The sequence below is a fragment of the Nesoenas mayeri genome, assembly GCF_963082525.1.
Source record: "Nesoenas mayeri genome assembly, chromosome: 1".
Classification (NCBI taxonomy): Eukaryota; Metazoa; Chordata; class Aves; order Columbiformes; family Columbidae; genus Nesoenas; species Nesoenas mayeri.
The window spans coordinates 96,120,597-96,144,569 of record NC_137541.1 but is presented as its reverse complement, the minus strand read 5'-3'; the positions used below and the strand labels follow the sequence as shown (position 1 = coordinate 96,144,569).

The 23,973-nt window shown below is 37.2% G+C and overlaps 1 protein-coding gene across 5 annotated transcripts in view; it reads left to right on the top strand.

The window, feature by feature from the left end:
* The window catches only part of HERC2 (HECT and RLD domain containing E3 ubiquitin protein ligase 2), a 114,542-nt gene extending 90,849 nt beyond the window's left edge, over positions 1-23,693 (top strand). For 4 of the 5 annotated variants that reach the window (XM_080362559.1, XM_080362562.1, XM_080362560.1 and 1 more), the window contains 18 exons: positions 531-686; positions 836-951; positions 1,073-1,271; positions 2,474-2,688; positions 3,431-3,608; positions 5,255-5,416; positions 6,596-6,687; positions 7,566-7,705; positions 8,761-8,948; positions 9,612-9,809; positions 11,691-11,774; positions 16,999-17,140; positions 17,897-18,091; positions 18,194-18,306; positions 19,198-19,388; positions 21,255-21,360; positions 21,896-22,108; positions 22,698-23,693. In XM_080362559.1, coding sequence (XP_080218685.1) covers positions 531-686; positions 836-951; positions 1,073-1,271; positions 2,474-2,688; positions 3,431-3,608; positions 5,255-5,416; positions 6,596-6,687; positions 7,566-7,705; positions 8,761-8,948; positions 9,612-9,809; positions 11,691-11,774; positions 16,999-17,140; positions 17,897-18,091; positions 18,194-18,306; positions 19,198-19,388; positions 21,255-21,360; positions 21,896-22,108; positions 22,698-22,970 — 2,961 coding nt within the window. In that variant the 3' untranslated portion in view covers positions 22,971-23,693. Of the gene's footprint in view, positions 1-530; positions 687-835; positions 952-1,072; positions 1,272-2,473; positions 2,689-3,430; positions 3,609-5,254; positions 5,417-6,595; positions 6,688-7,565; positions 7,706-8,760; positions 8,949-9,611; positions 9,810-11,690; positions 11,775-16,998; positions 17,141-17,896; positions 18,092-18,193; positions 18,307-19,197; positions 19,389-21,254; positions 21,361-21,895; positions 22,109-22,697 lie in introns of those variants that run through there. The other variant, XR_013923534.1, reaches the window with a different exon arrangement.
* Positions 23,694-23,973: the final 280 nt, after the last annotated feature.

The window sequence follows — 23,973 nt, the reverse complement described above, 5'->3', positions numbered from 1 at the left end:
GAATAAAAGGCTGAAAAAGCCTCATATGTAGTAATAGTTAAACTAAGAGGACTTTTCTATATTAAAGAAAATAAATTCTTAAAATATGTAAAAATTCATATAGGAAAGAAGTAATCCTTTGTTCACAATCTTCCGTCAGCAATGTTGATTTGAAATTGAATCAAATTGAAAATTGATTTAATCGTATGAAGGAGACTTACTTTAGAAATGGAAGGTTAAAAGTTCTGCACGTGGCATTTGGTATAGCAAAGTTAATTAATCTAGGAGGGTTTATCACACGTGGGTAGTGAAAATTTCTGGATCAAAAAAGGAAATTAGATACATATCCATGTGAAATACTGTGGGTACCTTAGCTGCTGCCCCATCAATGGCAGTAATGAAGATGGCTTTTAATATCCCTTGCACTTTATATGTCTTTGAGACTATGTTATGCCTTACTGATCTATGAGCTGTTCAACTACATGAAAAGCATATTACATTTTATTATACATTTTTGATACGTCTCTAAAATGTTTTTTGATTATCTGCAGGTGCTTGTGGCTCTTGCTTGTGATCTGGAGTTGGACACTCTTCCTTGCTGTGCAGAGACCCACAAATGGGCCTGGTTCAGGAGATACTGTATGGCATCCAGAGTTGCTGTGGCTCTTGATAAAAGGACACCATTACCTCGCCTTTTCCTTGATGAGGTACTGCACGAATATTTTAAATGGTTCATGGAACATACAAAAGTGTTTCATTTAAAAAGATATATACTGAGTTTGAAGTATTTTATGCCAACTGTGGTACAAGTAACTGATAGCTTGAATAATGTTGTTTAATTCAAAATATTTTACAGGTGGCAAAGAAAATCCGAGAATTAATGGCAGATAATGAAAATATGGATGTTCTTCATGAGTGCCATGACGTCTTTAAGAGAGAACAGGATGAGCAGCTTGTCCAGTGGATGAATAGGTTATTTCTTTCAACTGTTATTGGTTTGGTCTTGTGATGCTTCATTCTTCTACAGTGATAAAACACATTTTTTGTGATTTCTTAAAAGCTCTTTTAAAATTTTGGTTTGCATTTTCTGCAGACGGCCTGATGATTGGACACTTTCAGCTGGAGGCAGTGGCACGATTTATGGTTGGGGTCATAACCACAGAGGACAACTTGGTGGGATTGAAGGGGCAAAAGTCAAAGTCCCAACTCCATGTGAAGCTCTTGCTACACTTAGACCAGTGCAGTTAATTGGAGGTGAACAGACTCTGTTTGCAGTGACTGCTGACGGGAAAGTAAGGATACAACACATAATTGTTTGTTAGACTGCCTTGAAATATTTCATTTTCAGTCAAAATAGATTCAGCTTAATGAAAAATCATGTGCATAGCATGGATTATTATTATTATTATTATTATTATTATTATTATTACTACCACTATTGCTATCGGTTTATTTTATTTTTTAAAGAAACAGAACTATACAACTCTGCCAGTGCAGTCTAAAAATTCAGTGTACTGTACCATTAAATGCATGGAACTAGATATGTATTTTAGTTGTCAGTTCAAAACTGAGATCAGATTTTGGAAAGCAAAGCTGAATACCCGTAACGTGCTCACAGTCTCATATAAGAGGACAGACAGTAAAATGTTATGACAATGATGTCTCTCAAACAGGGGAGAGGTGTAATTGGAATCTCAGGTTGTTCACAGTTGGCTAAATGCCTCTAAGTTAGATATTGCAGGTTCTAATTAGCAGATGCTGAAATCTTGAGAGAAAAGGAGCACTGTGCAGAGGTTTAGTGCAAGGTACAGGAAAAATAAGTTCACAAATTGAAAAAAAGTACTTATTTTTATACAGATGGCAGCTTTGTGTAAAGAATGTAATTGAGAATGTTAGCTAGAACATTTTGTAAGTTACATTCATGTAGTGAGATACTCTCATGATTTTGTCCTCAGCAGTCAGTATCATCCTTGTTAACGAGCCACAGAAGGGTAAGGGGCAGTTTAATGATGTTACTTGGCATCATTCTGTTGAGAGAAATTACTTTCAGATAGATGAAAGGAGAGTGAAAAGCAGTACTTAAAAATGTATTTATGGGATGGGAGAGGAAGAAGTAACTGTGTTTAGGTGTGTATATTCCACAGAAGAAAGAAAACTGGAATAGTGCTTCTTGAAAGAAACCTACAGGTGATAAACGATTCTGTAACATTATCACACAGAGCTGTGGTTTCTTGATACTTTTACAAAGTCAGCCTTAAGGTTGAAAATGAAATATCTTACTGACTTATATGTAGCTGTATTTTCACTCGTTTGTGTGTGCAATATTTCAAAATCCTTCTTATTTTCCAGAAGATGGTATAGAGGTATGCAAGACACTGTTTTTTCAACCTTTCCTTTAACTGTATTCTAGTATACATCAATTAAGAATTCTTCTCTATAGGTCTAGTGAATGTTATTCAAGAGAAAAAACATAATGTTATTCTTCATTTTAAAGCTTTATGCCACTGGGTATGGAGCAGGTGGTAGACTTGGAATTGGAGGAACAGAATCAGTTTCTACTCCAACTTTACTGGAATCCATTCAACATGTGTTTATAAAGAAAGTTGCAGTGAACTCAGGAGGAAAGCACTGTTTGGCATTGTCTTCTGAGGGAGAAGTTTATTCTTGGGGTGAAGCAGAAGACGGTAAACTTGGTCATGGAAATAGAAGGTAAATAACACTTTGAAATACTGTTTTGAAAACCTGTTAATGGATACTTATTATAGTTGCTATCTATTTGAAATGTTATATGAGCACTGCCTACATGGAGAAATTACTGTCAAGTAGTGGTGTGGAAATATACATTTTTAAGTTGGAGAACCACAAAATATTTTTCAGATAAACAGTTACTCTGATTTCTGTAATCAGACTTTGTGTTCCAACGCGTCTATGGATGCTGAAGTCCGGTGGCTTTCCTTTGGGATCTGTCTTGCACTTGAGGGAGCAGTACTGCCATTCTGCTTCTGATCTCAATATGCATTGCTGCCTGTATTAAAGCAAAAGTTCTGTTGTATTAAAGATAACAGTGTTTGGATCCAAAAAGAAAATGTCCATGGGGTGCAAGAGTGCATTTTATACTAGAAATGTTCATAATGTATCTTAAATTGGACTGATTTTTCCAGGGTAAATGCTTAGCTTTCACTAGATTTTAATGGAAGTGGTTTTGTAGTTTCAGCTTACCCGTAATGCTGTAGTATAAAGTACGGTAAAATACTTCAAGCTTTTATAGACCTCTAAAACATTCCTAGATGACTAATTAAACATATATCTTTAGGATATTAAGCTGGAGCAAAAGCAAATACTCAGTTATTTTACATGTCCTTGTAGTCATTTTAAAAACCTCTCTCCATAGATTAGTGAATGTGAATGGTCTGCTCTAAAAGTTTTGTCAAGGCAACTATTTTCTTTTCAGCCCTTGTGATCGTCCCCGTGTAATTGAATCTCTGAGAGGCATAGAAGTGGTTGATGTTGCGGCTGGGGGAGCCCACAGTGCCTGCATTACAGCTGCAGGAGACCTTTTCACGTGGGGTAAGGGAAGATATGGACGCCTGGGGCATGGAGATAGTGAAGACCAGCTAAAACCTAAACTGGTAAGAAACCTTTGGAGTTTTATGTAGCTATTGTCCTGTTCTTCCCTTCTGATTCGCAGCTTTTTGGATTTCTGCATGTTAAGAATGCAGCAGCAAAATGGTGGCATATATTTGTAAGAAATGAACAGTCGCTTTAGAAAACAGGAATAGATTGGAGGAATGAAGCAAAAAGTGGAGCTGTAAAACTCTGCTGGAGGTCACCAAGCATTTTTTTAGGAATTTGTCTTGGAGAAGATTAACAGAAAACCCCAAGTCAAACACTCCACCTGCCAGGAAGTAAATTCCACCCATTCACAAGAGTAGTTTGCACGGAAAAGTACCAAAGATGCTCCTTGTCTCCTGCGTCCCCTTATTGTTCACGTTCTGGAAATATGAGTGATGACTGTGATAGTCACTTGCAAACTACTGTAATTATACTCTTAATTCCCGTCATTGAACACTGAGATGTTGCTGAAGTATATAGTAAGTAAGAGCTCCACCTAAGTAATTACAAGGCATTTAATTGCTATTTGCTAAAGGAATTTGATTTAAGCAATTATTGATTAAGATAGCTGTTCCTATTTGATTCTTAAGTGCTAAATCTGAGAGCCTGGACAGTACTGAATATGGCAAGAATCAGTGTACTGATTAGCTGACGAGTTGTAATTCAGACTGTTGTATTCCTGTCAACTAGACTGTAAGAGCCTAAAGTTAGAATAGTGCTCTTAAGAAAACTGCCTGGCCTTTCAAATGAGAGCTCGTTTTGCTAGCTGTTTTCTCTTGCTGAAAATACAGCAAAGATTACGTTAGTTGATTCAAACTGAATGCTAGCTTGTTACTTTTATTTGTAGCTCTGTGCAAACATTAACTTTTGTCAGTGCTTGAATTTGTGGGATGAAGGTATCGTACATTCTTAGTCAATTCTGGCACTCTATCACCTGTCTCCAATTGTTCTGGTTCCCCTACCTTCCAAAAAACAAGGCCCACCCATCTCTCCTATACATCTTTCCCCATTCCACGTTCTTGGTTAGTATGAACATAGATAATCTGTAGATGAGTTGAAGTATGTGAAGTTCCATGGTGCTTTGAATGATGGATTGTGCAACCTGCAACCTATTTCAAGTAGGCGTGAGGATGCGGAGGGTGCAATACATGTGAGTCACCATCCTTTTACTTTATAAATCCAAATCCTATACTTCATCACTAGATGGCAGCATTTCAAAATATGTTGATTAAAATCAGATCATGATGCAAGTACTGGAAGATTGTAAACTAGTAGAAGAGCATTTGAAAATAAGACTTGTTTTTTTTTTTTCCTTACGGTATACAGTACTCACCCAGACAACCTGAGGTTATTTTAACAGAATAGAGCCTTTGATAACCTTAGGTGTTTTGTATGAATTGTTTTCCTTGACTTTTTAGGTCAAAAAATTTTAACTAGTTCACCAATTGAAAAGAACAATCCAGTATTTAAAATACATAGTTAGTTTTCATTTTTCTGATTTGAAAAGAACAAAGCCCTTTGACTTGTTTTTATTTGCTTGTTCCTGTGGTCTTTCGGAGTTGTGGTTCCACTGAAGCATCTTGCCAAGTTGGGTTTGTCATCTTTTCTGAAACTGAATGACTGAGTCTTTTGTTGTGAACAAAAATGGTTGATTTATTTACAGGTGGAAGCTCTCCAGGGCTACCGTGTGATTGACATAGCCTGTGGCAGCGGAGATGCACAGACATTGTGCCTGACTGATGATGATACAGTCTGGTCCTGGGGTGATGGAGATTATGGAAAACTTGGGAGAGGAGGCAGTGACGGCTGTAAAGTACCAATGAAGGTATTTGAATGTAGTTTTTTCATTGTTTTAGAAAACATGAGGTTGATGGAGAATGCTGAAGACGCATTTGTCAATATTTGCAAACTTCTACCTGTCCTAGGACATCAGGATCCTTCTGATTGTTGTTGAGAAATAACTTTTTAGGCTACAGTAGGTCTTCAAATCTTGTGCTGATACTTAAAGTTGCACTTGAAGGTTTTTTTTTCGGAGAACATTGCTAGTTCCAGCAGTATTTATCATTTTAATTTTGGATCCTGTCAAAATGTTAGATTTTGCCAAGAAATCTTCATATTTCCATACATTAATACATTTCCATAATACTGCTGAAGTCATACCTGAATTCCGGAACAGGGTATTGATTGATTGAAAAATAATCTTACTTTATATTAAACCTTTCGTGTGAATGCATGGTTGACCTGGAATTTCTTTATACGTTACAAATGAAATCCCATGGTTGACTTGGAAATTCTTCATATGTTACAAATGAAATCCATGTAGCCATCTAATTTGAATTACAGTACTTGTTATGAAGATGAGCATTGTTTGTATTTGGGAACTGTGTCACTGTGTGTAGGTGTGCACAGTGGATTTTAGATTTTTAGTCCAGAATCACACTTTATTACCTGGATACAAGTGTCCCAGTTCTGTTTCCAAGTGGACGAAGCCTATCCCAAATATCAGTTTTTTTAATCACATGATGTAACACAATATGAAAATAGTTTGTTTGCATTTCATCCATCATCAGTCTCATAGGATTGATGGTGAAGTGGCATAATGACCTACACAGAATAAATAGGAAGATTGTACTGGAGGTTTAAGCATTTTTGCTGTGTTGGGATAATTATATCCATGTCATACAAGCTAGGGATGATTGATGTTGAGTATTTGAAGACAGAGCCTTACCATTTCTATTAAGGAACAACTCCTGAGTAGCTATTGACGTATTAGAGGTGATCTTCAACAGTTTGCCGAATCTGAGCTTCTTTTTAACGTTTTAAGTAGTAAATTGTAGAAAGATGAAAGGAGTAGCATTCTGCTAAATGATCTACATACACATTTTAATTTATAAATACACATATAGGCAAACATTTGCACATTATATTTTACTTCAGACACTGCAGTCTATGAAACTAGAACATCCTTAATTAACTTCAATTTCATTTGATATTATTTTCCTAGATTGATTCCCTCACAGGCCTTGGAGTGGTTAAAGTTGAATGTGGATCACAATTTTCTGTGGCTCTTACAAAATCTGGAGCAGTATATACGTGGCAAGTATTTCGTATTAGTTATTTTGACAGTGTTAGATGTAACCTTGTCTACAACAGGTACTAGCAGTATACTGCCTTCACAGTTTTAAATTGCCTCGCCATCAAAAACTTATTTGAATTCCTGTGTCTTGATTAGTAATAAAATCTACTACTTTGAGGAACATCTTGTAGTGCTGTTTGAATGAAGAGTTGAAGTATTTTGTCTTGGAAACCTAGGCACAGAATTGTCATTCCAGGCATTGACCACTATAAGATGCACAAGTTCCAAGGAGGTCAATAAAAATATAAGCCTGAAGTGTCATACAGGGTGGCAGATGATAGCATAAATAGGATTTTCATATGTTAGCAAAATTGTGTGTAGCTTGTGGTGGCTGTAGTCCGAGAATTTGATGTAAGTTCATTGTTTTAATCTTCCTATGCCATTCCAAATTTTGTATTTTAAACTACTAGACTGAAGTGTTTAAAAAGACTAAAAATATCTTCCCAACATCCCTTGTTTGCATGGCATTAGGGAGATCCCTGAACTGTACAAAGTTTCAGTGTCTGTGGTCAGTAAACATACTGTTTTTGCAGATGAATGCTTGTAATACTTCACAATTTTAAGAGGAAAAAAGCAAACAGCTCTGTGCAAAAGTGGTAAAAGGACTGACACAGAATAAGTAGGGACAGCACATTGGAGGCTTAAGAACTTTCACTATTTCAGCAGAATCACACCCATGTCATACGAGCTAGCGGTGTATAATGTTGAATATGTAGAGAATATTTTGGTGTTGAACTGTTTATAATTACATCTACAGGCCACATGTCAGACGTAGTCTGTCATTCCATTTTTTCCACAATTAAAACACAGTTTTGCAATGTTTTACCTTCCTGTGCAGGGGCAAAGGAGATTATCATCGGCTAGGCCATGGATCTGATGACCACGTTAGAAGACCACGACAAGTGCAGGGACTGCAAGGAAAGAAAGTCATTGCTATTGCTACTGGATCTTTGCACTGTGTTTGCTGCACTGAAGATGGTATAAAAATCAAATAATTTACTTAGTTCTCAGTACTGAATTAAGAAAAATGAAACCTTGTTTTATAGTCAGCTGTTGGTAGATCGTCCTTACTAAAAATGCTGATCCTGTTATATGTGTGGACATATTTTGTGTTTGCAGATGTTGCATATTTCTTGAGCAGCAAGCATGTCATTGATTTAAAATGATCACATGAAACCAGCTGAAGGTTTTTAATTAATAAAAAAATAGAGACTTAAGTTTCATAAATGCTGATGGTCAAAGCAAAATATAGAGCTCCCAAAGTAATTACAGATTGGTCAAGCAGTAGAATGAAGGGATTTGGCTTTTTCTTTTTTACAGGGTCTTCTGATCCTGCTGAGGTGTTTAACTTGCTAAATGAATCACTGCATAAACAATATTGCTTCTTACTGAGCAGATTGGGAAGCTGAATATTCTTCGTAGCAGACTCCCACATTTGATTAACAAGTCTGCACAATAACTGAGTGTTTTATAGGTGCCATTGAAATTGGGTATAGCTGCAGATAATGAATGCTCAGAAGTGGGATTGCTATTTTAAAAGTATTTTCCAATTATCTTGCAGCAATAAGCAGCCATTTTAATGTCCTGTCTCGTAATACAGCCCATTACAGGATCTTTCTTATACAAAATGTCAAGCCTTTTCTAATTATTTTTTGTTTCAATATCAGCTTTTTTTGCTGTTAAACTATCAAATATAGGCTGGTTCTGGTGTACCTGTTATTCTTCTGATCCACCATTTCATTTCTTCCTGTGCTGGAAAAAAACTATTAAAGCTATACAAATTGTGAGGAAATAAATGCATCTTATCCTAGCTGCTCAACATAGACCATGGCTTAACTGTGTTGTTCAAGATTTATCTGCATTAGATAGTGGATTTCAGGATGGCTGTCAGTCCTAAAAATCTTGATTATGATCCAAGGCCTCCTTTGATTAAATGATTTATAAAACCTGATACAAAAAAAAAAAAAGGCTGGTGGGGGAGGCAAAAGCTTCTCTCTTCGCTTCAGAACAATTAATTGTTTTTCTTGGTTTAGGGGAAGTGTATACATGGGGAGATAATGACGAAGGGCAGCTTGGAGATGGAACAACTAACGCCATCCAGAGACCACGCTTGGTTGCAGCACTTCAGGGTAAAAAGATCAACAGAGTAGCATGTGGCTCAGCACATACTTTAGCTTGGTCAACCAGTAAACCTGCTAATGCTGGCAAGCTCCCTACACAGGTAATATTTCTGGCTTATTGCATTCAGATTTTAAATGTACTTAGTATGTGTATTGCTGATCTTTCAGTAGACCTATTTCCTTTCTAAATCCCTGCATAAGCTCAGTGTGCTTTGATTTGGCTTTGAGTTACTTGTTTTACTTCCATATTTCCAAAGAAGGATTCCAGTTTTCTGAGGTGAGACTCACTCTTCATTCAGTGTTAATCCAATGCAGAACAGTAACTCAGTTTGCAAATTGGCAGGAATTTTAGTTCTGTATCCCAGCTATGAAAATTGTATGTCTTCCAAGGGAGTTCTTCATTGCTTGCTTTATGTTGAGAAGTTTAGTTTTTGAATATTTTTTTTTTTAGCCGTAATGCCTGGGAGTAGTGATGATGGGATGTAAAATATGTCTGGTTATGAATAAAGAGATTTGTAAAATAAGGACTAGCAAGAGTAGTCTCATTGTCGTGTTTCTAATACTTGTTTCGGTTGAGATGGATACTATTAGTATTTTTTATAAACAGCTTAACTCCATGAATTAAGTTTTGACAGTGTGAATAAGTAAATATCTGAATTTCTAATACAAATTTGCCTACAAATCTCATAAATGGTTATTCTATTTAATAAAATAAAATATATAATAATTCTAAATTGCATTTGGATATCATTGCTTTATTATAGGTTCCTATGGAGTACAATCATCTACAGGAAATTCCCATCATTTCATTGAGAAACAGGCTTCTGCTGCTGCATCACATTTCTGAACTCTTCTGTCCTTGCATTCCAATGTTTGATCTTGAAGGAAGACTTGATGAAACTGGCCAAGGACCCTCAGTTGGATTTGGCACATTACGGGGAATTCTGATATCGCAGGGAAAGGTATTTATCAGAATGTTTTTAAGGGAATGATTTGTAGCTGTAAGTGAAATGTACTGTTTAAACTGTTTCTGAAGAAAATAGAGCCATATATCTCAATTTGTTTTGTAAGTTGTATATCAAATATTTGCATTCTGATTATGCAAACTTCTTTCTTTGTGAACATGTTATTTTTATTGTTTTCCTCAGTTCTTCATCATAGATTTGTTGTGTGTTCATCTTAAAATAACTGTGTACTGTAAATCTTCAGTTTGTAGTATAGCTGAATTCTAGAGTATTCAGTAGATGGTATCCTGGAAAAAAAAAAGATACATATGAAATGGTCATTGTCTGCTTTTCCTATTTTAGTTGTTGTGATGAGGTGATTTAAAGCTCTGTGCAGGTACAGACTTGTTTTAGACTGAGCTAAAAGTGAAGACAGAACACAGAGGAGTCCAATTTCAAATCAGTAAAGGAAGTGGATTTTTATAGTTTTAAGTAAATTCAGTCATAAGAAAATCCAGATAATTATAATGCTTGAAGGCTACAACACTTATTCAAAACTTCAGATGTGGGAAGCCTTTAAAAACCTGACTTGCCTTCAGTATGATCATCAGTTTTGGATCTGAATTTTCTCACTGTCGTAGTAACTTGTCCAACAAAAAATGATAACCTTATATAAACAAAGTCTGCTGGGAGATACATTTGAAAAGAGAAGCAGTTAAGTTTCCCTCTGCAGTGCTGCTTTCTGTCCTTAAATGAGACACAGCTCCTTAGCATGCGTTGTCTCAAGGTCTCTTTCTCTAGACTCCAGTAAAATAGTTTAGTAGAGCAATCCAGCAGAATGCATGCTTCACAGACCAAGAGAAGACTGCACACGTTTCATCAAAACCTACACTGGAAAAAAAGGAAAGAGAAATCCTAGCTATTCTGTTCATTACACTTTTATATGTCAGCGCTATTAATAGGCAGTCTTTAGGTATATTATGTTAAGTATAGGAATGGGTGTGCAGGAGGCACATTTTGCATAATTAAGAGTCTGCATAACAGTTACAAAAAGGATTCAGATATAAGACAAAATGTGATATCAGACATTTTATGTCAAAAGCATTCAGCAGAGACACCAGAAGTTGCGATGCCATATTCATATCTGGGCATTTAAGTCAGGCTTACCTTCAGGGATTCCAAAGACTTAAAAATCTTTTTAAAGCTTGCTTGAAACTGACCGTGTAACATTTGATCCAAACATTTAGTGAAAGAACCTCAGACACTTGAATTTGCATGAAAAGTCTTATTTTTTAATTTATTTTTATTTGTTTATTCATGGCCTTCCATAGTAAGATAGTCTCATCTTTGTCTTTTTTTGATTGTTTTTCGCTGACAGTAATTATTCTCCATATATATATAATATTCTGGTATAAATTCATTTATACCTATGCTCAGTGGCATATTGGTCGCTTAGTGATAACTGAATCTGGGTGCAGTACAACTTTTCAAGCCCTGATTTTGGGTGACGCAGGAGAGGCTTTCTTTACTTTTTTAGTATCCCATCTGTTTCAGAGTTGGGTTGTGTTAGCACAAATAACATGATCCTTAACTAACGCCTCACAGCTTTATCTTCTGTTGGTTTTGTTTATTTTTAGTATTTCAAAAGTATTTTATGCTTATTTCTGTTTCTTCTAAAGAAAGACTCAGAAGTGTTCTGCCTTTTGTAGTGTTTAGTGATATACTCAGAAGGAGATTGCTGAAGGATAGTATTGCAGGATCAGTTTCTCTATTCTGCTGAAGAGTCTTTCTTTTCCTTATTTGAACTAAGTATGTATTTTATCTGTGAAATATGTGCAGCTTTCTTATTTGCTTGTGATTTTGCCACTATCTGAATTTTTTTGTATTTTTCTTTTTTAGGAGGCAGCTTTCAGAAAAGTTGTGCAAGCAACTATGGTGAGAGATCGTCAGCACGGGCCAGTTGTAGAGCTCAACAGAATACAGGTACTTAAGCTCAAGTTTTGATTTTACTATCTGTATGTTTAGTACACAGTCCTATACATTTGTCAAGTCCCTTTATGTTTCAGCTGTTTGGTATCTGAGTACTGAAGAGTTGGATTTTTATGAGAGAATCAAACAATGAAGAAGCAAATGCAGAAAGGGCTGCTCATTTTCTCTTCAGTATATTTTCATCCACACTGTAGTTGTTCGGGGGATGTGGGTCACTTATATTGAGTGAATGATTTAGACTCTAATGAGCAAAGTATGTCCTGTTTGACAAAAGACCACATTTTCAAAACTTGCTACATTAGATAACTTGAGAGTAGTGATTCTGATGCCTTTCTTACCTTTCCAAATGGTCACATGAATTATTCAGCTGTTGCTTTCCTAACAGAGCACATGAAGGAAAAGCAAAAAGGCAAGGAAAAAAAAGTCCTTGAATGTAACTAAAAATCAGGCTGATAAGGTCTTGTCCTTTACTGGTCATCACATGTGGTCATATTGATCGCAGAACTGTTTGATACAAAAGGATTTTTTTCCTTACATTGATGTTAGAAGATGTGATGTTGTGCCTCAGGCCAGATATGTCTTTTTCCCATAGATACCTCTGTGACATAGAATAGTAAATGATTGTAAATGATGGACTGAAGCCTGGTCTTACAGGGTTCTCATGCATTTATTTCCTTTAGTGGTGGTTTTCTTTCTTTATTGTAAAAAGTAAGAAAACCTACTCTTTCTAAGGCTAGAATGGAGAAATTGTGAAAATGCTGAGTAATTAGTAAACAGAAGCACATCCTGTTGTGGCTGGACCCTGTTTCTTCTTCTTTGCAATTTCCTATGGGCACTTAACATTTCTTGTGGTAATGTTAGGTCTTTGAGGAGAGCTTCCAGCAGGCTTCCAGCAGTCAAAGTGGGCCCCTAAGGAAGCTGGAAAGGGACTTTTTACAAGGTGTGTAGTGATAGGACAGGGGGTAATGGCTTTAAACTAAAAGAGGGCAGATTTAGATTAGATCTAAAGAAGAAATTCTTCACCATGCAGATGGTGAGGCTGCCCAGAGAAGCTGTGGATGCCCAAAATCCCTGGCAGTTTTCAGGGCCAGGCTGGACGGGGCTTTGGGCAACCTGGTCTGGTGAAAGGTGTCCCTGCCAATAGCAGGGGATTTGGGACTAGCAGATCTTTAAGGTCCCTTCCAACCCAACCCATTCCATGACTCTTTGATTAAAATGTGTTGCTTTAGTTTATTATTTGGGAAGTTGAACCTGAAGAGAGTGCCACAGGTTTTCTCGTTAGTTTTTGTGTGTGAATTCAGAAAGTCCAATAAAACAGCGCAAGTATTTAACTTTAGAGCAGGGAACTAGTGAATAGGTTTGGGGCTCATTTTCTGGTGTCTTCCTCCTCCTGTTGAGTTAGGCTTTTTCTTGTATTCCTGTTCTTTACTTGAATCCATTTTGAAATCTAGAAAAGAACTGGTAGCTGCAGGGCTTCCCTTCTTCATAGCTTCTGGGGAAAATGAAGTATTGCTGTAACACAAGTCAGTCCTAGGTTTAGCTAAGTGAAGGCTGCAAAAGACCAAATTCTTAATCTGACCTGATTACACAGTACCAAGTATGGGTCCTAATTTCTTCAGTTAGCTTTTGCAGAGAACGAAAGCGCGGGCTCTTAGACTGTTCAATGCTTTATAATATTTAACTGAAGAATCAAAGCTGCTTTACGTAGTCTCAAACAGCTAATTGTCAGTGTTCAGAACTTAAATCTTATTTGCAGTTGAGTTTAACTGCAGCTAGGCTTTACAATCTCTGTGCTTTCAGAAGATTCTTCTTACAGTTTACATATTATATGGTGCAGTCATTTCAGTTAATCTTCCTTGTAAGATAAAACCTCATCTGTTTATTTCATAAAGTTTTTTCCAGATACTGATTTGTTTTTAAAAATATTTCCTCAGATTAACTTTTTGTTCAGTGGTTTCTTTGGAAGTACCAGGACTGGACATAACAGCTGTCTAACTTGTGGTGTAAAAGCAAGCCAAACATCACTCCTTTGTCCTGTGGTCAAGTTTTACATGGGCCAGATTCCTGTAGAGTAGATCACATTCACCTTCCAAGCTACTTGGCCCTGGATCTTTTCTGTTGGGAGGCTTGTGATAGGAGGACACGGTAGTTTTATGTAATTTTCCAGCTCAAGGTGTGTGAAATACATCATGGCTGTAACTGCAACTCACCCAAGTGCCAGCCTGGTATTCCTATAGCATAAAATTGAGGGTAGACACTTTATGGTTTAAGGTGTTGTATGAGGACAAGCTTGAATGCACTGAGATAGTTTGGGACACTGCTGGAGGTCTCTCTAGGGCAGAAGAAAGCAAATTTAATGAAGGTTTTATCCATATTACTTGAGCCTTGTTCTGGAAAGGTGTGATGGAAGCAGTTGAAGACTGACCCAGAAAGTGAACTAACAGTGACATGTCTGGACAGGTCTCCAGTGGTCAAGTTTACTTACTGACCCTCTTACTAGCAGGTCAGATTTACCTAGTACTTTAATACCAGTGTAGCTCATGTGGTGTCAAATGGACAGGGTGTTATGACCTATAGACAAACACATTCATGCTGTTAAATTGTATCTTGCCTTTGGATGAAAGAGGTTATCACAACAGTTGAAAGGAATATCTTCCCCTTAAAAGGGAAATAAATTCCAGTTATCAAGGAGAATGTCTGCTTTCAGGAATGTAATATTGCCAAGAATCTCCTGGTTCAATGATCTCTACTGTCATGAGGGGACTGGCATGCTCATGGATATACAAAATACCACTTTAAGAACCGTCTTCCTCCTCACTAGGGCTCCTTATTAAATGTGGGTTACAGAAATCTTACTAGCATGATGATTAAAAATTATCTGATCTTAAAGTAAGCACAGCATATCAATGAATTAATTATTTGTTCTTTTGTGAGTCTTATACTTCAGTTTAAATAACATTCCTCCTTCCTGGTTATTGTCTTCTGCCTTATCAAATGTGCTTTTAAAGAACACTCATTTTATGACAGCCTTCATTTTCCTACACTGATCAGGCCGAGCTGTTTTTGTCTGCTTGTGTAGAATAGTCTTTCTTTAATCTTCAACTTTTTATACGGTATTTTTTTGGTAGCATTTCAGTTTGAGCATAGATAACTGAAACCTTCATAGTACAGGTGAGACTGTGCCTGAGCTCTTGTAACTATCACACTGATACTTCTCTACCTCTTCTGGAGATTCATGTAATGGCATATTCTTGAACTATGTTTGTTTTCTTCATGGATCTGTATTCTAGGTACATATTTCTGTGTACATATTTCTCTGTCCTAGCTGATTCCAGCTAATAAGCTGTCAGTGTTTTGTAAACTTCTTTATTAGGCTCTGAGTACATGGCTTTATTTACTGCATTTCTCCCAGGTTTTGGTGAGTTGGAGAGAGTTCCGACAGGATTGCCAGTATTTCAGTGGGTCCTCTCAGGCTGCTTGAGACAAAGTTTTGTTCTTCAGGTTCAGAGGAAGAACTTAACTTCTGGTCTTTCTTACTTCAACATGCTTTAACCAGATGACAGATTGACTTGAGTGCCTCTGCCCCTTTGTTGCGATGGTTCTGCTCCCAGAAAGTGATTATTCACTGAGGCAAGTTCTTGGACTCAATTAATCCACAATTTGCTGTATGTTGCTTTTGAGCAACTGCATTCTCTCTGGTCCAAGAAAAATTGGTTTTCCAGAAGGTGGTATTTTCTGATGGCAGACTGTTTTATGAAAATCCTTCTTGGGCTCTAATCAACGTATTAACTTGTTTCATGCTAAGAAGTTATCAGCAAGAAGGCTGGAAGTGTATTTTAAAAACTTGAAATGCTGTGTTTGATAAGGCGTGTATTTAATGAGGGTTATATCTGAGCCTATTCAGTAAAATAGGTTTCATGGAATACTTACTGTGTTTCTAAAGCGAATGATTTGTAAACATGAACAACAGCTGTGCTCTAGGCATGTACACGAGAACATCTGTGGTGGATTGAGGCCAAAAACATTTGTATGATTATTTTTTTTTTTGCTGTTTTTCAGCGAAGTGTTTTATTCTTTGCTAATGACCTAATACATTTTAATATGGGCATCTGTCTTTGTCAGCAAGCAATGTATTAAGGTACTGGCAGAAATACCAATAATCCTTCATGGGACATTGCTTTGTTACTAGTCAGATTGTAACCATTCCTGCATCTGAATGTTCAGATTACATGAAAATTCCGTGTTGCTAGTAAATAAATACTAAATTAAACGTGTAATAGCAAATGTGCATGCCATCCTATTCAGTTCAGGCAGGATTGCTTGCATTTTTACTGTCACTTGATTAATTTGTGTTTTAGGTCTGGGGTTTGAAAAAACAGTGAATTAACTACTGCTTTCACAGACCTTCTAATCATAGTTTCCTCTTTTTAAGAGAAGACTGAGTGGTTTCTCAACTTAGAAATTTCTGGGCATCCAAATTTCCAGCAGGTCAAGAGAGGTGAACCTTCCCCTCAGCTCAGCGCTGGTGGGGCCACACATGGAGTACTGCCTAGTTCTGAGTTACTCAGTACAAGAGAGACATGGACATACTGGAGAGGGTCCAGTGAAGGGCCTGGAGAAGAGAAAGCTCAAGGGGCACCTCACTAATGTATATTTTTGCAATGTGCACAAACAGAAACACAGAAGGTTTCCTCTGACCATTGGGAAACGCTTTTCCACTGTGAGGGTGACCCAGCGCTGGCACAGGTTGCCCAGGGAGATTGTGAAGTCTCCATCCATGGTTATACTCAAAAGCTGTCTGAACATGGTCCTGGGCAGCTGTCTCTAGGTGGCCTTGCTTGAACAGAGCGGTTAGACCAGATGACCTCCAGAGGTGCCTTCGGACCTCATCCATCATGTGATTATGAAATAATTCTGGGTTCCTAATAGCCTGAGATTTAAAGTGCTTTCATCCTCCTAGAGAGGATTGGAATATGTGATAGGAGTCTGTGATATCTATAGAGATGGATATTACATAGTACTGAAAAATACTATAATTTGAAATTTGGTTCTACCTCTGTATCTGTCACATATATGCAAGATATACTGTGGACCTCTGCAAATGTTGCACTAAACACATTAGTATTTTATAAACTTTGATCTTATTGTCTGATCTGCACACCAATGCCACCTGAAATATATTTTTTACAGTGACTTCTATAATGTGCTTACTCAATAGGTAAAACGCTCCAGGAGCAAAGGAGGACTGGCTGGGCCTGATGGGACAAAGTCAGTGTTTGGACAGATGTGTGCTAAAATGAGTTCCTTCAGCCCTGACAGCCTTCTGCTTCCTCATCGTGTTTGGAAAGTCAAGTTTGTTGGTAAGCAGATTCTCCACCCCAACATGTTTCACACTTAACTTCACAATTTTCTTCAGATTTACTTTTTTGGAGTACCTGAAGGAAGGAAGGCATATAGAAAAACAACGTATGTGTGTAGGCAGAGGAAGGTGCTTAAAATGTCAGGTAGTAGAAAAGCCTTTTAAAATGAATTTTTAAAAAACCTCAAGATTAGTGGAAATGTGTCTGTCCTCAGGGGCAACTCTTTTGCTTACAACAAACATTCTGCAAAACCTAAACCTGTTTTTCAGCTGTCCAGACTGGTAAGTAATCCTGGCTAGCTGGTTTTACTGATAGGACTATTTTTACAATTCATGTATTACTTTGAGCTTTTTGATGAAAAATATCTTGGATTGAAGAGCCATTCTATCAACTGCATTCAAGCTATAAAAAAATGTATCTACTTTAAAATGTCACTTAGGAATCACGGTGCTTTGACTTTCTGCCTCTATTGTTTTTTGATTGGTGTATACCACAAAAATGTTAGTTATACTCTGGCAAAATAGCATTTTTGACACTGTGATATAATCTATCATCTTCTGAATAATACAGTTTACAATGAACTGGTTAAATATAAAGCAAAACATGAAGGGTTTTCATATGACAGATGTGACAGCGTAGCTTTTAGTAAACTGCTATTTACTCCGTCATCCCTGTGGAAGGAAATACAGTTTATTTCAATACTTCATTTATTTTTGGAAGAGTATTTAACTTGGAGCCTTTTTTTTCTTCTTCAAGGTGAATCTGTGGATGATTGCGGTGGAGGTTATAGTGAATCAATAGCAGAAATGTGTGAGGAGCTTCAGAATGGGCTGACCCCTCTGTTAATTGTGACACCAAATGGACGAGATGAATCTGGAGCAAACAGAGATTGTTTCCTATTAAATCCTGCTGCCAAGTCACTCTTGCATATGAACATGTTTCGTTTTCTTGGTAATTTCTCATCAGCATTTTGACATTCTACTTTCGTTACACGATCAGAATATTTGGAATGTAACAAAAAGAAATTTAAAACTATTATGTTTAAACTTACAGGTGTACTTTTGGGCATTGCTATCCGGACTGGCAGCCCTCTGAGCCTCAACCTGGCTGAGCCAGTATGGAAACAGCTTGCAGGAATGAATTTAACAATTGCTGATCTCAGTGAGGTAGGCACGAATTTTCGGAGTAGGATATAACTTAGAGAAGACACAAGACTATAGCATAACCTTTTCTGCAGTGATTGGCTTCCCTAGTTTCTATATACTTGTATTTTGACTGGCCTCTTCCATTTTGAGCTTGTGTATAAGGGCGACTTCTACTGCCTGTTAAAACCGTAAATTTAAGTCATTCAAAAGTAGTTAAATAAACTTTTTTGAATTCTAGAGCATTCTCAAACCTTCCCATAGGTTAGACTAGACAAATGTTTGTGGTTGAACTCCTACTTTCCAGGAGACCTTTTTGTAGCTGTTACTGTGTGTTGTGCCAAGATGCAGTAACTGATGGGGTGCACACACCTACTCTGTTTTGAAGGAAAAGAAAATGAGTTCAAACTACTACCGAAAATAGTTTGTGCCCACGTACTGAACACCGCAGATTTCTTTTTACTGAGCTCAGTAAATGTGGAGGAAGAGGTTTTCATTACAGAGAAGAGCTTCTTCTCACATACTATCATGTAGAAATGTAGGTACTGTAAGGACATTGAGTTATTTTCTTGTCAGTAAGGGGGTTCCTTTTGTAGTGAAACCAGCACTAGACTTTGTAGATGTTATTATGTTTTTAAGCTCTAAATCCATTTTCTTATATAATACAGTTTCTTGCAAATGCTCCCGATAAGGATTGAGATCTAGAACACATGCACCCTCTCACATCCCAGCATAATGAAATTTTGTGTAGAATACTAAGATATCTTATGGCTTTGAAATTCAGTTGGGTGGATTATAGTCAGACATTTGACAGTGCTTTTGGTAGATGACACATGATGCACTGCTTTTGGAATGCAAGAGATGCTGTTGTATAGTGCTAGTAAACTGACTTTACCTCGGGCTTGTTTTCAAAAGGTTGATAAAGATTTTATTCCTGGGCTTATGTACATTCGAGACAATGAGGCTACGTCAGAAGAGTTTGAAGCTATGAGCCTCCCATTCACGGTGCCTAATGCAAGTGGTCAGGATATTCAGTTGAGTTCCAAGTACACCCATATTACACTGGATAATAGAGCTGAATACGTGAGGATGGCAATAAACTACAGGTTTGTTGAATAAGTCATTCAAATTACTGACACGAATAAGCATTTTCTTTTACAAATATGTAAAAGGTTTTAAACAATGTACTTACCTCTGTCTCCTATGTGTAAGTATTTTAAAGTTTTCATGTGATTACAGTGTTGATTTTCTGATTTCTTTTAATCTCTCCAAAGAGAAGAGATTAAACTTAATTTTCAGGAAACAAACTAGCTGGTATGGCTCTAGATTTTAATAGCTGTCTTGACAGAGCAGTTTCGGCAGCCGGTTTAACAGGTGGAGAAATTCCCTGTCTGTGTAGTTCTTCCTATGCGATAAAGAAGTAAGCTTGATCATTTAGTTCTTTGTGGAGAGACCTTAGATGTATTATAGTACTACTACTCCCACAGTTGTCCATGTCAGCAGTCGCAATCAAGAGCAGTCCCAGACGAATTCTTATTATATTCTGTCCTGGTTTCGGCTGGGATAGAGTTAAGTTGGAACACACAAACCAAAGTGTTCGTTCCCTGAACGCCATAAAATAGGTCTGACACCTGTGTGCAGGCAAGCAAATTCACCCACAGGTGCCCAAAGCTGAACATTGCACTGAAATCAATGGGAAATAGTTGTTCAGTATTTGAGAAGACAGGCCTTTGGTTGCTTAAATACCTTAGGTAGCTAATCTAGACACGTACATCTCAGAAGGAACCATATGTTATATGAAGCAGTGAGCCTAGTGCCTCTTGAACTATAGAAATTTAGATAATTTGGACAAGAAAGTGATTCATAGTTGTTTTATTCTTTCTGCCATGGATTTTTTTTCGAGGGTGCTTGGGCAAGGCTTTCATATACACTATATACTTGTCTCTTAGTTTGTAGTTATAGTGTCTGCCAACAACTACTTGAATTACAGTCGGTGGTGGTGGTTTGGTTTTTCTGGGTGTTTTGTTTGTTTTGTATAAATGGTTATGAACCCATACTTAAACCTGTTTTTGACAGTAAAAATTTCATATGAAATGAATAAATGGTATGTCTATATAAAATGTTACATTCCTTTGAAGAAATTGTTTTGTTCCCTCACCAGTTCTGGCCATCCTCAAAGGACATGAGCAATTCTAAAGCATTTTACAGTTAAAAGTGCTTTGGGAGAAACATTTAAATGGTTAGATTAGGAATGAAGTTTTTTTTAGTTATAGGAAGCCCTTGAGATAAAAATTAGCACCTGAAGAGAATACATGTGAAAAAGTGGATGCATAAGACTAAGTTTGTCCTGACATCTTTGTTTATTTTGGCGGTGACTAGCCCGAGGACAGGACTTGTCAATTATACGAATCTTTGCTCTGGAGAGCTTTGTAAAACATCTCAGAAATTATTTGACAGGGAAGAAGATGCAAAACACAAATCAGGGGTGGCAGCAGAAGCAGCAAAGTGTTAGACTTAACTCTGTCTGTCTTGAAATACAGTAAATCCTGTCCTCAGATACCATATTTTATTTCAGGCCCCCCCTCCCCCTCCTTTTTTTTTTACCATAATGTCTGTCTAGCGTTGGGAACATTTGAGGGCAGAGTTGCAAAGCACAGACATTTCTTTCCCAGGGGCATGTTGTTTCCAAATGGGGTATTGGTTTGTTCTTGCCAGGCACAGCACAGGAATAATACTAGAAATAAGATATCCTAAACATTGAGAGGCATCTCTCCCTACTGAGCTGTCTGTGCAATTGCTGTAGAAACTGGTATAAGTCATGTATCTTGTGTGATAAATATTTATTAATGTTCCTTGGCACATAGCTGGGGACTTCAGGAGAATTGCTTAGAGTTTCCTTGATATTACAGTAATTGCTAGAAATAATTGCTAGAAATGGCCTTCGTAGAAACTCTGAAAATTTGTCTCTGCAGACTTCATGAATTCGATGAACAAGTTGCAGCAGTTCGTGAGGGGATGGCCCGTGTTGTTCCGGTCCCTCTGCTTTCACTCTTTACAGGATATGAACTGGAAACTATGGTATCAATTTCTGTTTTGCTACCTCTGTCAGACTGACTTGGAGTGAGATTCTGCACTTACATCTTATAATACAAAACTCACGTTAAATACTATTTACAGTGCTCGCTCTGTGATCGCAAACGTTTTGTCCAAAGAAAGACTAGCAAATGTTTAAATGCCCCCTTGGTGTTAATAAGGTTATTTTGATATAGCTGAGCAATGATGTAATTAATTATTTCTGGATGAAACAAACAAAGCCAAAAAAACTCCTACAAAACAGGGACATAGGAGGTGAATTGGAGATAATCATCCCAAGTAAAAAGTTTAGTTTTGTGTTATTCAGGAACGTGAAAGAAGGTTCATTATTGTTCCCCGATGGGAAGACGTATTTTTAGTATTAATGTAATAGAAGACTATACGCAGCACTTGAAATACTTGTATGTTCATTTTGTCAGTGTAAAAGCTCATGAAATATTTTATCAGAATGGAGGGAACAGATCGCCTGTAATTGACTTGATCAGACTTCTGTAGCCTATCACTGTGTTTTATTTTTCAGGTATGTGGAAGCCCAGATATTCCCCTTCACCTTCTGAAATCCGTAGCAACTTACAAAGGCATTGAGCCAACTGCTTCCTTGATCCAGTGGTTCTGGGAAGTGATGGAGTCCTTCTCCAACACGGAGCGGTCGCTCTTCCTGCGGTTCGTGTGGGGCAGAACAAGGCTGCCCAGGACCATCGCAGACTTCAGAGGGAGGGACTTTGTTATTCAGGTGAGGGCTGTAGCATTTTCATTTTAGAAATCTGGTAGTGGAGAAGTAGTAGCGTGATATAACAAGAGAACAGCTGATTTCATTAGACTGTTTGTGCAACATTACATTGTAGATGCAACAGCGCAACGGAGACCTGTAATGTGTTTAAATATTTTTCCCTCTTGATTTGGGCGAGTGGATATTCATTTCATTTCCCAGCCATTTGCTTCTCTGGATTTTGGTTGTTTTCTACTGTCAGTCATCAACTGTTTTTGCTGGCATTTGTTAAGCATTTTGCTCAGTAATCATTTCAGCTAAATTAAAAAACCACAATCTTCAAATCATATGTTGATATTTACTGAAGTAACACGATGGTTTTTTAGATTGTTCCCAACCCAATTTGTAGTCAAAGAAGTTCACATATGTCTGTTTTTATCTATTTACTTAGTGTAGGGAAAATGCATTTGGTCTTTCCTTTGTGCTATTAAAAAACTTCAACATTGGAATGACACATCTAGCGTGCTGTTAAAAACTGTCTCAAGTATTATTCTGATATTTATTCGTAGTTTGGACAGTGAATGAAAAATATGATGCTTTTTGCTTTCAACAGGTATTGGATAAATACAATCCTCCAGACCACTTCCTTCCTGAGTCATACACTTGCTTCTTTCTCCTGAAGTTGCCCCGGTATTCCTGTAAGCAAGTGCTAGAGGAAAAACTGAAGTACGCCATTCACTTCTGCAAGTCTATAGACACTGACGATTATGCCCGGATAGCGCTGACAGGGGAGCCAGCGGCTGATGACAGCAGTGATGATTCTGATAATGAAGATGCAGATTCTTTTGCTTCAGATTCTACGCAGGACTACTTAACAGGACATTAAAAAAACAATAGAAGGGATGGTTGTCACAAGCACTGAGGCAAAAAGCCAAAATGACAATGAAGCCAAGGACAGTTTAGGTTTCAGAATACAGAGAATATAGAGAATGGTAACCTTCTCAACATGGGGAAAGAGTGTTTGCTACTCACAGTAGGAATTAAGGGTTACAGCTTAAACCATCGTCTTAGAATAAATGGCACAGTGTATGGGCATTTAACATTTATTTTAAGAGCTGAAAGTGGCCCCCCATAATGCTGCACTACATTTAGAACCTTTGTGTTTACTGAAGTGTTGTAAATGTTTATATAAATATGGTAGTGCAGCATCCAGAAGGCAGTGAAACCTTTTAAATTGTGGGTGCAATAGATTTTTTTTTCATATTAAGTGTTGTGTTCTGTGCATCTTCTTGATTGTATATTGGAAATACTGTGCAACCACTGAATAGTATTATAAATATTTCAATTAACTTTAATAGAAGTTTGTTAAAAATTTTTGAACATTGAATTAACATTATTCCTTGAAATTCTTCTATAGATAATAAAAATGGCCAATAGTTTCACCTCCACCCCTGGTTTGTATATTTTAGCTTCTGCATTATTTATCTCAAATTTGATACCTTTCTGTGAACAGCATCATAATTCTTATCATGGAAAGTGTACTGTATATAATTTGTGCCATGTAAATGCAAAAGTTATAATTTCCCTCTGAATAAAAGTTCTACCACGGAAAAAAAGAATGCAGTTTTTAGTGGTAATGCAGCTGTTATATGGGATGAACGTTGCAATGGCTCTGAGAAATGTTTCCGCAATTTTCACGTCTTGACCAAATGTTGCTTTTGCTGCTCCACCAATATGTAGCTATGGTAAGTGTGTTGCCATAGGCAGAACATGAGCTGTAGTAAACTTGGAGCAAGTCTACACAACATGTGAATGGTGGCGATTAGGTACACCTTTTTTATGCAGTTGTTCCTAATGTTACTATTGTCAGTAATGGTAAATTTGTTCTT